Source organism: Zingiber officinale, chromosome 4A (assembly GCF_018446385.1).
Source record: "Zingiber officinale cultivar Zhangliang chromosome 4A, Zo_v1.1, whole genome shotgun sequence".
Taxonomy (NCBI): domain Eukaryota; kingdom Viridiplantae; phylum Streptophyta; class Magnoliopsida; order Zingiberales; family Zingiberaceae; genus Zingiber; species Zingiber officinale.
Genome location: NC_055992.1, coordinates 101,947,867 through 101,960,917, shown reverse-complemented (window position 1 = coordinate 101,960,917; position 13,051 = coordinate 101,947,867). Strand labels below are relative to the sequence as shown.

Sequence of the window (13,051 nt, the reverse complement as noted above, 5' to 3'; positions counted from 1 at the left end):
AGCATGATTATTATTTTAATCTATTATGTAAATAGTTTTCAAAACTTCACAAATTAGTTATGTGAATACAAGTTAGACTCAGTTTAGCATTAATTAGTTTAGCTTAGGTATCAATTCAGTTTCTTATTGATACACATGATAGTTCTATGATTGGCTTTACATGTTAGTTTTTCAGTTAGTTTCTTCGCTATTTATGAGCATGATTAGCTATACATGTTTAGTATTTCAGTTAGTATGATTCCTTTACTGCTATTTATGAGCATGCTTAGCTATACATGTTAGCTTTTCAGTTAGTTGATTTCTTTGCTATTTATGAGCATGAGTAGCTCTACATGTTAGCATTCAGTTTTAGCATGTTTTTTTTTTATTTATATACATGCATATCGAGTTTTTGTGAGTAGGATAGCGCTCACTAAGCTTTTAGCTTATAGATACTATTTTCCTCCTACTGCAGATAAAGGAAAAGGAAAAGTATAAGAAGGAAGGCGACAAGGAGATGCTGTGACAGTGTGTGTGATGCCAGGACTATGGAGAGATCCAGAATTAGCTGGCAAAATTGTCAAGACTTTTCTTTTAGTTCTCTTTTAATGTTATATTGAAATTGAGTTTATTTCCGCATTTGTAGTTTGATACCTCCTATCGTTGGAGTGATATGGTTGTTTGCCATTGCTAGAGTAGTTTCATATTTTTATTGTGCTATTATACTGCGTGGTTGTGAAATTATATGTTCCAGCCGCCTGTGGCTGAGTATACTCTGTATGTATTTACGGATATGGTCACCGGAACAGGGGGGACTCTGTCGAAATTTTTCGGTAGAGTTTCTATGTGATTCTTAATCATATCGGTTAAGTAGAGTTAGTAGTCAAGTAGCGTCCACCTTTAGAGAATAGTAGTAGTGTAGAAAGGGTGGTCGTTACAAATGATGATGAACAGGTGGTGGTGGCTGTGAAGGCCCAGCGGCTGAGCCAGAGGGTCCAGCAGCTGACCTGGAAGGAGCTGAAGGGGGCATATGAGAAGGCTCTGGAGGTGAGGCAGTTGATGAAGGGTGATGTGATGGGCCAGCTTCGGTGCTCTGATGCTGTTATGAGGTGGAAGGTTGAGCTAGTAGAGGCTCGGTCGGAGCCTCGGGTGGAGCAGGAGGAGCATCGGCCTGGCTCGGGATGGGAGAAGTGGTTGCAATAGGAGGCAAAGGAGAGGTGGTGGTTGCAGCAGGAGGCGGAGGAACAGTGGAAGGGCCCAAGTCTGGTATACGATCGGGGGCCCTATAACGAAGTCTTTGAGCCAAAGGCTAGTTATCCAAATTAGAATCTTCGGAAGGTAGCCGAACCCTACGTCGAGAAGAAGAAGGGGCATCACGACTCAGGCGGTCATTTACAGAATGTGCCCGACGAGCCGCCTGAGAAGCTTCTCTGAAGGCAGGGCTGGCGTAAGGAACGTTGGCTGATCTTCGACCGTGGCCACGACCCGGGCTAGAGGTTGGTCGGGGAGGATTAATAGATTGAAGAGGCATCGAGGTGAATGGCCGGGCTGTAGGCGGGGCCCGGGGACGAACAGGGGCGGCAGGCCGGGATGGACGTGCAGTCTTGGGACGAACGGGACAAGCAAAGGAGGCAGGTCGGACAGTAGATGAGGCTCGGCGAGGAAGACGGGGTCAGGGATTTGCAGGGGAAGCCGCGCTGACATGGGTTGAAGTCGAGTAGGGGAGAGATCTCCTTTCTAAACTAACTCAACCGCGCCTCATTATCTCCATATCAATTATCGGGAGAGGCTGAACTTCTGAGGCACGGGTTAACACATCAGCTGCACAAGATAAAGTACGGGATCAGCTAGAGTAGGCAAAATAAAATGCATAAAGTTATAAAATAACCAAAGGAGAAGCTTACTCAAGGAGTGAGGCGTCTTAGGAGTAAGATAGCTCAGGCGGAAATATGATAACAATTACTCAGACAATAAGCGTGTTAAGTTCAGTTGTCATCCCACTAAGCGAGAGGAAGCCTCTATATAGGATGTATCAAGATGAAAATCCCCTAGTGGTGGGGTCGGGGGAAGTGACGATTGCCATTGCAGGGGCCACTCTACCTCATGGGGAAATCGAATAAAGAAGAATTTGCTCCTCCAGTTCGGTTCAGAAGGTTGTAGAGGTGAGAAAAAAGTAGTTCGAAGACGAGGCTGAAAGCGGAATGAGCCTTCTTCCTGTTGCTGAAGGGTGAAGAAGCAGTGGAACAAAGGGGCAGACCAGGATAGCTCGCACACGTCGCAGAGCACTACAAATCCACAGAGGATCCTTATAGAATTCGGCGTTAGTTGTCCTAGGGGAATTTTGAAGTGGCGGCACACGCACGAAAAGAAGGGGTGAAGAGGGAGACGGAGGCCGACCACAAATTGTTCTTTAAAGAAGGTGCAATATCCATCAGGAGGAGCAAAAAATTGGTGTACTCCGGTGGGGATGATCACATGTGCGTTATCCTCCACTCCATACATATATCGTAGGTCATCCCGATCCAGCTCGTCGAAAGTGGATGAGTCAGGAAAGTACATCGCCGCCAGAGAAGACAGATAGGAGGAGGATGCCATGTGAAAAGAAACAGAAGGAGAAGGGATCAAGAGGAAAGCTATTGACTCAAAAACAGAGATTCAGGAGTAGCAAGGGATTCTGGCGGGAAGAAGAAGAAGACGTGAAAAGTCTAGAGGCAAAAGCGAGAGGAGATTATTTATAGCCGCTGGGCGGAGGGGCAGTTTAGTTAAGTATCATCCACCGGTCCACAATAATTGACGGGAGCAAAGAGGGCCGAGGGATCTTCTTTGAAAATAACGCCCGAGGGTATATCTGGAAAAGTGTCGGTGTGAAGTACGAGAAGATAGATTTCAGGAAAAGATACAACCATTCTAAGTGTTCTATGATTCCCGGTCTGGTCTTAATCCTCGATTTCCCGCTCTGGAATTATCCTGACCTGGATTACGGTGGAAAGAGCAGACCGGGGTGTGTGGCTGAGTCAGGGCAGTCAACAGAGAAAGGCAAGTTAAATAGGTCGGGGTAGAAAACGCAGACCAGGGTGATTTGCTAAATCAAGTTGAGCCAAGGTGGTCGGCAGAAAAAGGCAAGGTAAATAGGGCGGGGTAAAAAGGGAAATCCCGACCGAGGCTAGATAACACTTGAACTAGAGGGTCTAAGTACACCTCCATATTGCCACAATTCATATTGGTCAGGAAACATACAAGGCAATTGGTAAGAAGCTAATGAGCTAAGGAGAGATCAAAAACAAGCAGTCATGTCATAGCATATCACACAAGAGTTAAAGGGTCCTTTATGCTAACAAATTCTGACATACAAGAATCGTCGACAATGTTTTAGTTACATAGACACACGTCAAAGTTCAGCATACAGGGCCACATCAAGGCTCACTATCAGCAAGAGGCTCGGGAAGGAGAAATAAGTCGTCATCATCCTTAAAGGAAGGAAATGACCCGGTCGGAAGCTCGTTCATCAGGCGAACAGTATCCAAGAAGTTCTCTGAAGGGGCAGAGCGAAGTAGATCCTGCTCAAACATTTGACGAGCCCAGGCGGCCGTGCCACAGAATAGCATAAGGTTCATCAGACCCCCAATCTTCCTCAAGAAGAAGGGAGATGTGACGTACGATTGTCTATATGCTCTTAGACGATCGACCTCGCCTGCCTGATAATCTGCCAGCTCTGCCCGAGCCTTCTCAGCATCGGCTCGGGCTAAAGTCAAATCTTTTTGACTTTGGGAAGCATCCTCCTGAGCCTTCAAAAGATCGGCCTGCATGGATTTGAGGGTTGCTTGGCTGGCCTCCCAGCGACTTTGAATAGCCTTCTCCCGGTCGGCACTGGAAGCGAGCTGACCTTGAACGTCTGTTAAACTTTTCTGAAGAGTCTCTTGGGTTTCTTGCAGACTCTTTAGATCAGAGTATAGGGTGGCCAATCGGGCATCCTTCTCATCTAATTCAACCACCAGCGAGCGACGTCATTCCACCTCAGAAGCCAGTTTGGACTCGCTGGTCTTCAGAGATGCCTCCACGGTCTTTATCTTTTCAAAAGCAGCGTGCGAGATGTTTCGGGCAGACTTTGCAGACTCCCCAATCAGTCAAAGATACCCTGCCAGATCACCGGGCGTGGGGTTGAGTGGATCACGGGGAGTAAGTGGCAACTCCAACTCCTGAAGATGAGCCTTTAACACTTCATTTTCCCTCAATAAGTTGGCAGCATATTGAATTGCACTCAGGTTGGCAGAACATGCCTGCATTAGATATAGAAGGAAGGATTATAAGAGATTCCAGAAGAGGAGCCCAGACAAAAGAGAACTCACAGAAACTATCTGGCGAGAAGCTTGGTCCATCCCTTCCATCGACAGATTGTTCCAAAATTTCCTGTTGCCTAACCGCCAGGAAGTTGCTAACCCGCCCTGCAGCTGAACCAGGCCAACAGTGGGAGGAACCTCTTCTGTAGCTTCTTCGGCGGCCTCGGGCTCGGTGGAGGAAGGCAACCACCAAGAAGCGGTGAAGGCATATTTTTTGGGGATTCTCCCCTGGGATCGAGAAGTGGAGGCCGGAGCAGCTACCAGAAGCGATGCGGATAAGGTTGCCGAACTCCCGGGTTGGTCAATTACAGGAAAAGGGATCTTCCCGGGAGAGAACACTTGAGCAAGAAGAGAGGCCTGCTCGGGAGATAGATCCCGACCGGGTGTCGGGGCTGATATGCGGGGTGACAGGATGGGAACCTCTGGTCCCAAAGCCATTTCCTGGTCGGGAGTAATAGTCTTGGCCGCTGAAGATTGAGAGGCCGCGGATGAGCGCTGGCCTGAAGGAAGAGGCGGAGGAGACTCCTGAATCGCAGGAATAACCTTCTTTCTTTTGCGTTGGAGGCGTAATCGTTTAGCAGGAGGGGGAGAAGCAGTTCACTCTTCCTTGGCCTGTTCCAATGTGGCAAGGTCTTCCGTAGAAGCAGCATCCAGGGGAAGAGTGGGAGAAGCTTCTGCCCGGGCCGGCGCAGGTGGGGCAGATTGTGAGGCAGAAGGGGCAGACTGTGAGGCAGCTGCTAAGCCTTGTTTGAGCTCCAAGCTCAGGGCTTTCAAAACGGAGATAGATTGATGTTTCATATCCGAGGAATAGGCCCGGAGCATAGCCGCCTCTGCAATGTGAAAGAGAGATACCTCAGTTAGCGAAGAATAGCAAGAAGGAAAACAAGGTCTTACCTAAGGGAGCCCCTATCTCTGCAGGAACCGGGCTGAGCTCGAAAGAATACAAAAAACCTTCCAATAGTATTATAGACAAGCGAACACTCACGCCTTGTAGTTTTTCTGAAGCGGCGTCGCAGGAAGGCTGATGTTGGTGCACAGGGAGGTTAGTAGGAATGTCAGGACACCATTGGGTTGGTTGGACCAAGGGCTCAGGTAGTCTAATAAAGAAAAAGCGAGATTTCCAACCTTTGTTGGAAGAGGGCATGTCAGAAAAGAACTTATAGTTAGGTCTAGCTTGCACCATAAATACCCCTGGATCAGATCGTTTGAAGGAGTAAAAATGATGAAATAGCTGAGTGGTCAAGGGAATTTGATATATGCGACACAAAATGACGGTGCCATATACAGCTCTGAAAAAGTTGGGAGCAAATTGAGAAGGGCAGATGCCAAAGTATTGGCTCAGGGAGGAGATAAAGGGATGTATGGGAAAACAAAGGCCTCCCAGAAGCTGATCTCTGAAAACAGTCATGAAACCCTCAGGAGGAGATGAGGGATGTGTTGGTTAGTCCTAGGAAAACGTACCGGCTCCACTGTACAAAAATTTTTGTACAAGTGTCGAATCTTTCCTTAAATAACCTATTGTGTTCTTTAGAAGTTAAATTAGGAATTGCAGACGGAACTTAACATCATTGATTCCAAATTTAACTTTTCTGTTCTTAATGGTTTAGATTTGAATTGCAAGCGGAACTTAACACTATTGATTCAAATCCACCTACGTTATTAATTCCATTAAATATTAATTTCCAAAATTGGCTTCCAGCACTGCATGGCGAGGCGCGTGACCTTCTTGGATATGGGAGCAACCACAACCGATTAGGCAAAGCCTTTTAAGGAAGGCTAATATTTAATTTCCTTAAATAACTCTAGGTTAACCAAAAAGAGCAATCGAATCACAAATTCGAAAAAGAAGAAAACACAAACTCAAAAAATAAATTCGATAAACTAGATCTAATTGCCTCTTGTATTTAGAATTCTTACAAAGAAAATAACTAGTATGATGCGGAAGAAAATTACTAGTTATACCTTCTCTTTGTAAGCTAATGACCTCGAGATCTTCTGCCGTATTCCTCGGCCTCGCCTTGGACGTCGTGTGGGCGACGATCCTCCAAGATGAACACCACCCAAAAGTTTCTTCCTCTTCTTCTAAAATCCGGTCACCACCACCACCAAGGAGAAGAGAGCAAAAGGGAAAAGAGAAGGGAGAGGGCCGACCACACCAAGAGGGTCTCCAAGCAAGAGAATAAGAGTTATGTCTCATGAAGCCCCCTCACCCCTTCTTTTACATTACTTGCCCAAGGCAAATAAGGAAAAACTTTTTATAAAAAATAAAATCATCCAAGAGTTTTTCCTTTTCCCTTTTAATTTTTCATTTTCTTTCCTCTTGATTGAATCAATCACCAATTTTGATTGATGATGATTTTATTATTTTTAATATGGACGACCACTTGCTTGGGCATCAAGCAAGGTGGCTGGCCACCTCATCAAGAGGAATAAGGAAATATATTTTTTTAAAATTTTACAAGAAGAAATCTTCTTATAAAATTTACAAGCTCTCTTTCCTAAAGTAGGAGTTAAAAAAAGAAAGTTCTAAAAATTAAAACCATGTTTTAAAATTTAAAACTTCTCTTATAAAATTTCCTTTTTTTAACATGATGATAGAAAATTTTAATTTTAAAACTTATCTTCCTTTTTTTCTTAAACCATGAGGATGGTTAAAAGGGGAAAGTTTTAAAACTTTTAAAACTCTCTATTAAAACATGTAGCCAAATTCAAATAAGGAAAGTCTTAAAAATTAAAATCTCTCTTTTAAAACTTATAGTTTTCTACAAAGAGAAGATTTTAAAAATTCAAAAACAACCCTCCTTGTTTGAATATTGTGGTCGGCCCATTCATGCTTGGTCACCAAGCAAAGGGCCGACCCCTATAAAGAGGATGTGGTCGGCTCTTGCTTGGTCACCAAGCATTGGACTGGCCCACTTCTTGGACACCAAGAAGAGCCTTACATTTGGATGGACTTGAGGCTATAATGAGGCCACGACAGGGACCTAGAGGAGAAATTGGTTTTGACCTTCCGATGAGCTTGAGTATCCCGTGCTCACCCCGAACACACAACTCAAGTTCATCGATAATAACTCATTCCACTAGAGAGTTATTACCACACTACCGCACCAATTACAAATTACATTATGGGCTCCTTCTTATTATGAGTGTGTTAGTCTCCCTGTGTTTAAGATTACGAATGTCCACTAATTAAGTAAGTTACTGACAACTCACTTAATTAATATCTAGCTCCAAGAGTAGTACCACTCAACTTCATTGTCATGTCGGACTAAGTCCACCTGCAGGGTTTAACATAACAATCCTTATGAGCTCCTCTTGGGGATATTCTCAACCTAGATAACTAGGACACAGATTCCTTCTATAATCAACAACACACACTATAAGTAATATCATTTCCCAACTTATCGGGCATATTGATTTATCGAGCTAAACCTCACCCTTTGATGAGTTAAACAAATAAATATTAAATATATGTGCTTATTATTATATTAGGATTAAGAGCACACACTTCCATAATAACTAAGGTCTAGTTCTTTTATTAAGTCAGTACAAAAAGAACTTACCTAAATGATCCTACTCAATACACTTAAAGTGTATCAGTGTAATTTATTAGTCAAGATAAACTAATACTTAATTACACTACGACTATTCTGATGGTTTGTTCCTTTCCATCTTAGTCGTGAGCTACTGTTTATAATTTATAGAGAACCGACAACATGATATTCTGAGTGTGACACCATACTCCATGTTATCTACTATATAAATTAATTGAACAATTACATTTAACAAATAAATGCAGATATTGACCAATGTGATTCTTTTACTTCAAAAATAAATGTTTACAAAAGCTAGGCTTTTAGTATACACTCTAACAGGATGCTCGCTAGGTGTGGGGACACAAAGTTCGTAATTCCTGCTAAGTCTCAGGTCAGACCGAATCACAGACAGGTCATGGTTGTCTATGTCAGAAATGTAATGCGAATACCAAAAGGAGGTCTTACCGTCCGCCATTATCAAGGTGAAGAAAGTTGGAGAAGAGGTCAGTCGAAAGGGGGAAGAGCACCAGGCGTAAGAAGTCGAGAAGGGGAAGGCCTGAGACACCAGAGACAACAAAGCAGCGAGGGGACGAAGGCAGTCGAAGCGCTCAAGGCAATGACGGTGGACTGCCTTTAGGGCTTATAAAGGAGGTTTTCCTAGGGAATATCGAAAGATGAGTCGAGTATATTTTTGGGTAAAGCACCCAAGGTCGTTCGATCACAGAACGACATGCTCTTATGGGAAGTCGTGTATAAAAAAGTGTGGAGTCGGCGGCATCATACGACGTAAGCAATAAAGGCGTGGGACAGGTGTCACCACCCTAGGAAGCGTATTAACGATGGACGTGATAAGGAAATCATGAGATGAAGCGGGCGTACGGAAACGTCTGCCACACGATCTTCTCGGGAAGCGGCGAAGAAAAGTGGTGGGAAATAAATTCAAATGTTGCAAGGCCACAAAACATCCTTTTCTCGAGGACCGAGTAAGATTTTAATATTTTTGTCCTCACAATACATCTGATATGGTATATCTCTTGATTGCAGACAAGGTCAAAGCAGTCTCTTCAAGCAATCCCTGGTTGGGAAATCGCCCCCAGGTCGACAACCTTCAAGCAATTCCTGGTCGGGAAATCGCCCCCAGGTCGGCAACCTTCAAGCAATTCCTGGTCGGGAAATCTCCCCCAGGTTTGCAACGTATGTTCCCGAACAGGTTTTCATAAGAATTCCCAGTCGGTTGTCCCAGGCTCTCGCACCAGTGCGAGTTATAAGTGAGCATGCTCTCACACCCAACGACCATCCAGGTCGGGTCCCAGACTCTCGTCCCAGTGCGAGTTATAAGTGAGCATGCTCTCACGCTCAACGACCGTCCAGGTCAGGTCCCAAACTCTCGCCCCAGTGCGAGTTATAAGTGAGCATGATCTCACGCCCAATGACCTTCCCGGTCGGCTGTCCCAGACTCTCGGCCCAGTGTGAGTTATAAGTGAGCATGCTCTCACGCCCAACAACCGTCCAGGTCGGGTTCCAAACTCTCACCCCAGTGCGAGTTATAAGTGAGCATGCTCTCACGCCCAACGACCATCCAGGTCGGGTCCTAGACTCTCGCCCCAGTGCGAGTTATAAGTGAGCAAGGCTCTCACGCCGAACGACCTTCCCGGTCGGCTGTCCCAGACTCTCGCCCCAGTGCGAGTTATAAGTGAGAATGCTCTCACGCCCAACGACCGTCCAGGTCGTGTTCCAGACTCTCGCCCCAGTGCGAGTTATAAGTGAGCATGCTCTCACGCCCAACGACCGTCCAGGTCGGGTCCCAGACTCTCGCCCCAGTGCGAGTTATAAGTGAGCATGCTCTCATGCTCAATGACCTTTCAGGTCGGGTTCCAGACTCTCGCCCCAATGTGAGTTATAAGTGAGCATGCTCTCACGCCCAACGACCATCCAGGTCGGGTCCTAGACTCTCGCCCTAGTGTGAGTTATAAGTGAGCAAGGCTCTCACGCCCAACGACCTTCCCGGTCGGCTGTCCTAGACTCTCGCCCTAGTGCAAGTTATAAGTGAGCAAGGCTCTCACGCCCAACGAACTTCCCGGTTGGTTGTCCCAGACTCTCACCCCAGTGCGAGTTATAAGTGAGCATGCTCTCACGCCCAACGACCGTCCAGGTCGGGTTCCAGACTCTCGCCCCAGTGCGAGTTATAAGTGAGCATGGTCTCATGCCCAATGATCGTCCAGGTCGGGTCTCAGACTCTCGCCCCAGTGCGAGTTATAAGTGAGCAAGGCTCTCACGCCCAATGACCTTCTCGGTCAGCTGTCCCAGACTCTCGCCCCAGTGCGAGTTATAAGTGAGCATGCTCTCACACCCAATGACTATCCAGGTCGGGTTCCAGACTCTTGCCCTAGTGCGAGTTAGCCTCAGTGTGAGTTATAAGTGAGCATGCTCTCATGCCCAATGATCGTCCAAGTCGGGTCCCAGACTCTCGCCCTAGTACGAGTTATAAGTGAGCATGCTCTCACGCCCAACGACCTTCCCAGTCAGTGCAATGATTTTCTCGGTCAGTATTCCTTATATTCGCCGAAGCAAAATGCAACAAGCCAAGTTCTCATGCCTGACTGGTTAGTAAGCCATATTTCAAGGGTTTTTGCTAAATATAGAATTTCGCAGGCACATTCTCAAGTCGTAGGCACATCCTCAAGTGTCTCAATTACCCTGGCCGGGGGCCCATATGTTATGAGGTGCTTTATAGAAACATATCAACATTAGAACCAGAGGATAGGGGGCTACATCCTGAACGAAATCCAAGAAGCACGCGTTATTTCGATAACAATAACATTTTTTAAGGGTTCACATTGCTGCCAGATCTAGATGCTTGATCCTTTCTAGCCAGATGAGCTTAAGCTCTGGTTACATCTTTCTTAATAAGATCGATGGCGCGCTTTAGTTGCCCAATGGTCTCGTCTTTGATCCGTCCTTCCTCTTTCAAGAGAGTCACCTCATCCTCATGTTTCATCTTCAAATAGATAATATAGTGAACTTGGCTCTAGAAGTCCGATTGAGCTTTCAGCTTGAGGGCAACTTTGGCCTGGGTTCTGGATTTGGCGGTCAGCCAGAGGCTTTCCATTTCATGAATAAGGGACACTTGAAGATCTCTGCTCGTAGTCATCTCCAGTAGGGCTTCCTCTTTTTGAGCCAGTAACTCCGTCAGTTGGGAAATTTGCTGAAGTGAGGCATCCTCTTTCTGAGCCAATAACTCCATCAGATAGGTAATTTGCTAAAGCAAAGAAGCAGGTTCGCTAGGTTCCGTTGTAGGTTCCATGGAGACGTGATACTTTATTAACAAGAGGATAGCTTGAGGCATGGAGGAGAAAGGTATGCTCGGACCTTTTATAAGGAAGAAGAAGATGAAGGGATTTCCTCGGAACTTGAGTGGACGCTTGGAAAATAGTGTAACATTTATAGGAGGAGAGTAGGCTAGGAAGTTGAAGAGGCCATATGCACGCAAAACCATCTAGTTTATCTCCTAGGATGGCAAGAAATTCTGAATAAGATAGATGGAAAATGGGTTGGCAGAGGATGAAAGAACCAGGTCAGGTAATAAAGGGACTTGGGTCTAGTCAGTCGGACTAGAGCCTCCTTCGACTAGACTTGAGGGGGAGTCTTGTGATACGGTGCATGATTGTGGGGTCAGTAAGATGATGTGGTTAGGAGTCAAGACCACAGGATAGTCAGGAGTTAAGCTTACATGGAGGTCAGAAGTTCAGCTTACATGGAGGTCAGAAGTCAAGCTTACGTGGCGGTAGTCAAAGTCCCAGTTGACGGGGCAGTCAAAGGATAGGATTCCAAGTGGGACCGAATCCAGCCTCGATAGCAATCAAGAACGGGGCTCACAGGCTGGGTACAACCTAGAATTAGATCCACAGGCCAAGTACAGCTAAGGAGCGGGCCCGCAGGCCAGGTAAGGGCGCAGAAAGAAAGGCCTCAGGCGAAACACAGAAGGTCAGGATACAGACCTGGCTTGCAGGTCAGGAAGTATAAATCAGGGAAAACAACAGACAGAAGTAGGTCGAGACACAGAGCTGGCGTACAGGTCGGGACGTACAAGCCATGGATAACAACGGACAGATGCAGGTCGGAAAATAGAGCTGGCGTGCAGGTCGGGACGTACAAGCCATGGATAACAACAGACAGAAGCAAGTCGGGACACAGAGCTGGCGTACAGGTCGGGACGTACAAGCCATGGATAACAGCGGACAGAAGCAGGTCAGGACACAGACCTGGCATGCAGGTCGGGACATAGAAGCCATGGATAACAACAGACAGAAGTAGGTCGGGACACAGAGCTGGCATGCAGGTCGGGACGTACAAGCCATGGATAACAGCGGACAGAAGAAGGTCGGGACACAGACCTGACGTACAGGTCGGGACGTACAAGCCATGGATAATAGCGGACATATGCAGGTCGGAAGAAAGAGCTGGCGTGCAGGTCGGGACGTACAAGCCATGGATAATAGTGGACAGAAGCAGGTCGGGACACAGACCTGGCGTATAGGTCGGGACGTACAAGCCATGGATATAAGCGGACAGATGCAAGTCGGAAGACAGAGCTAGCGTACAGGTCGAGACGTACAACCCATGGATAACAGCGGACAGATGCAGGTCGGAAGATAGAGCTGGTGTGCAGGTCGGGACGTACAAGCCATGGATAATAACGGACATAAGCAGGTCGAGACACAGACTTAGCGTACAGGTCGGGACGTACAAGCCATGTATAACAGCGGACAGATGCAGGTCGGAAGACAGAGCTGGCGTGCAGGTCGGGACGTACAAGCCATGGATAATAGTGGACAGAAGCAGGTCGGGACATAGACCTAGCATACAGGTCAGAATGCATACCTCAGAGTATAGACCTATGGTCCAGGCACTACAGGACAAACAAGCCAGGGAATCGTAACTGCCTGTCAGAGAGTGTTTGAGAACAATCAGTGTGTCAGGGAATATGCTAACAGTCGGGGCTCATTACCCTTTTGGTTTTGCCGCCAGCCTATGAGGAGGCGCCACATGTCATTCACCACCCAACAAAGTCTGACAGCCGATATTCCCTGACACTCGCCAGGCCCCAGAAACATCCATTACAGTATAAAAAGGGATACTTTATCCCTTATGCAGGTACACGCACTCGTCATTTCTCACTAGTCTTTACATTTCATCCTT

At 46.4% G+C, this 13,051-nt stretch overlaps 1 protein-coding gene across 1 annotated transcript; it reads right to left on the bottom strand.

Annotated features, from left to right (window-relative positions):
* Positions 1-1,081: 1,081 nt before the first annotated feature.
* On the bottom strand, positions 1,082-1,683 carry LOC121972561 (lysine-rich arabinogalactan protein 19-like). Its single transcript, XM_042524213.1, has 2 exons — positions 1,376-1,683; positions 1,082-1,262 (listed from the first exon to the last, which is right to left on the bottom strand). The coding sequence occupies exons 1-2, from the start codon at positions 1,681-1,683 to the stop codon at positions 1,082-1,084; spliced, it is 489 nt and encodes a 162-aa protein (XP_042380147.1).
* Between the last annotated feature and the right edge of the window lie 11,368 nt (positions 1,684-13,051).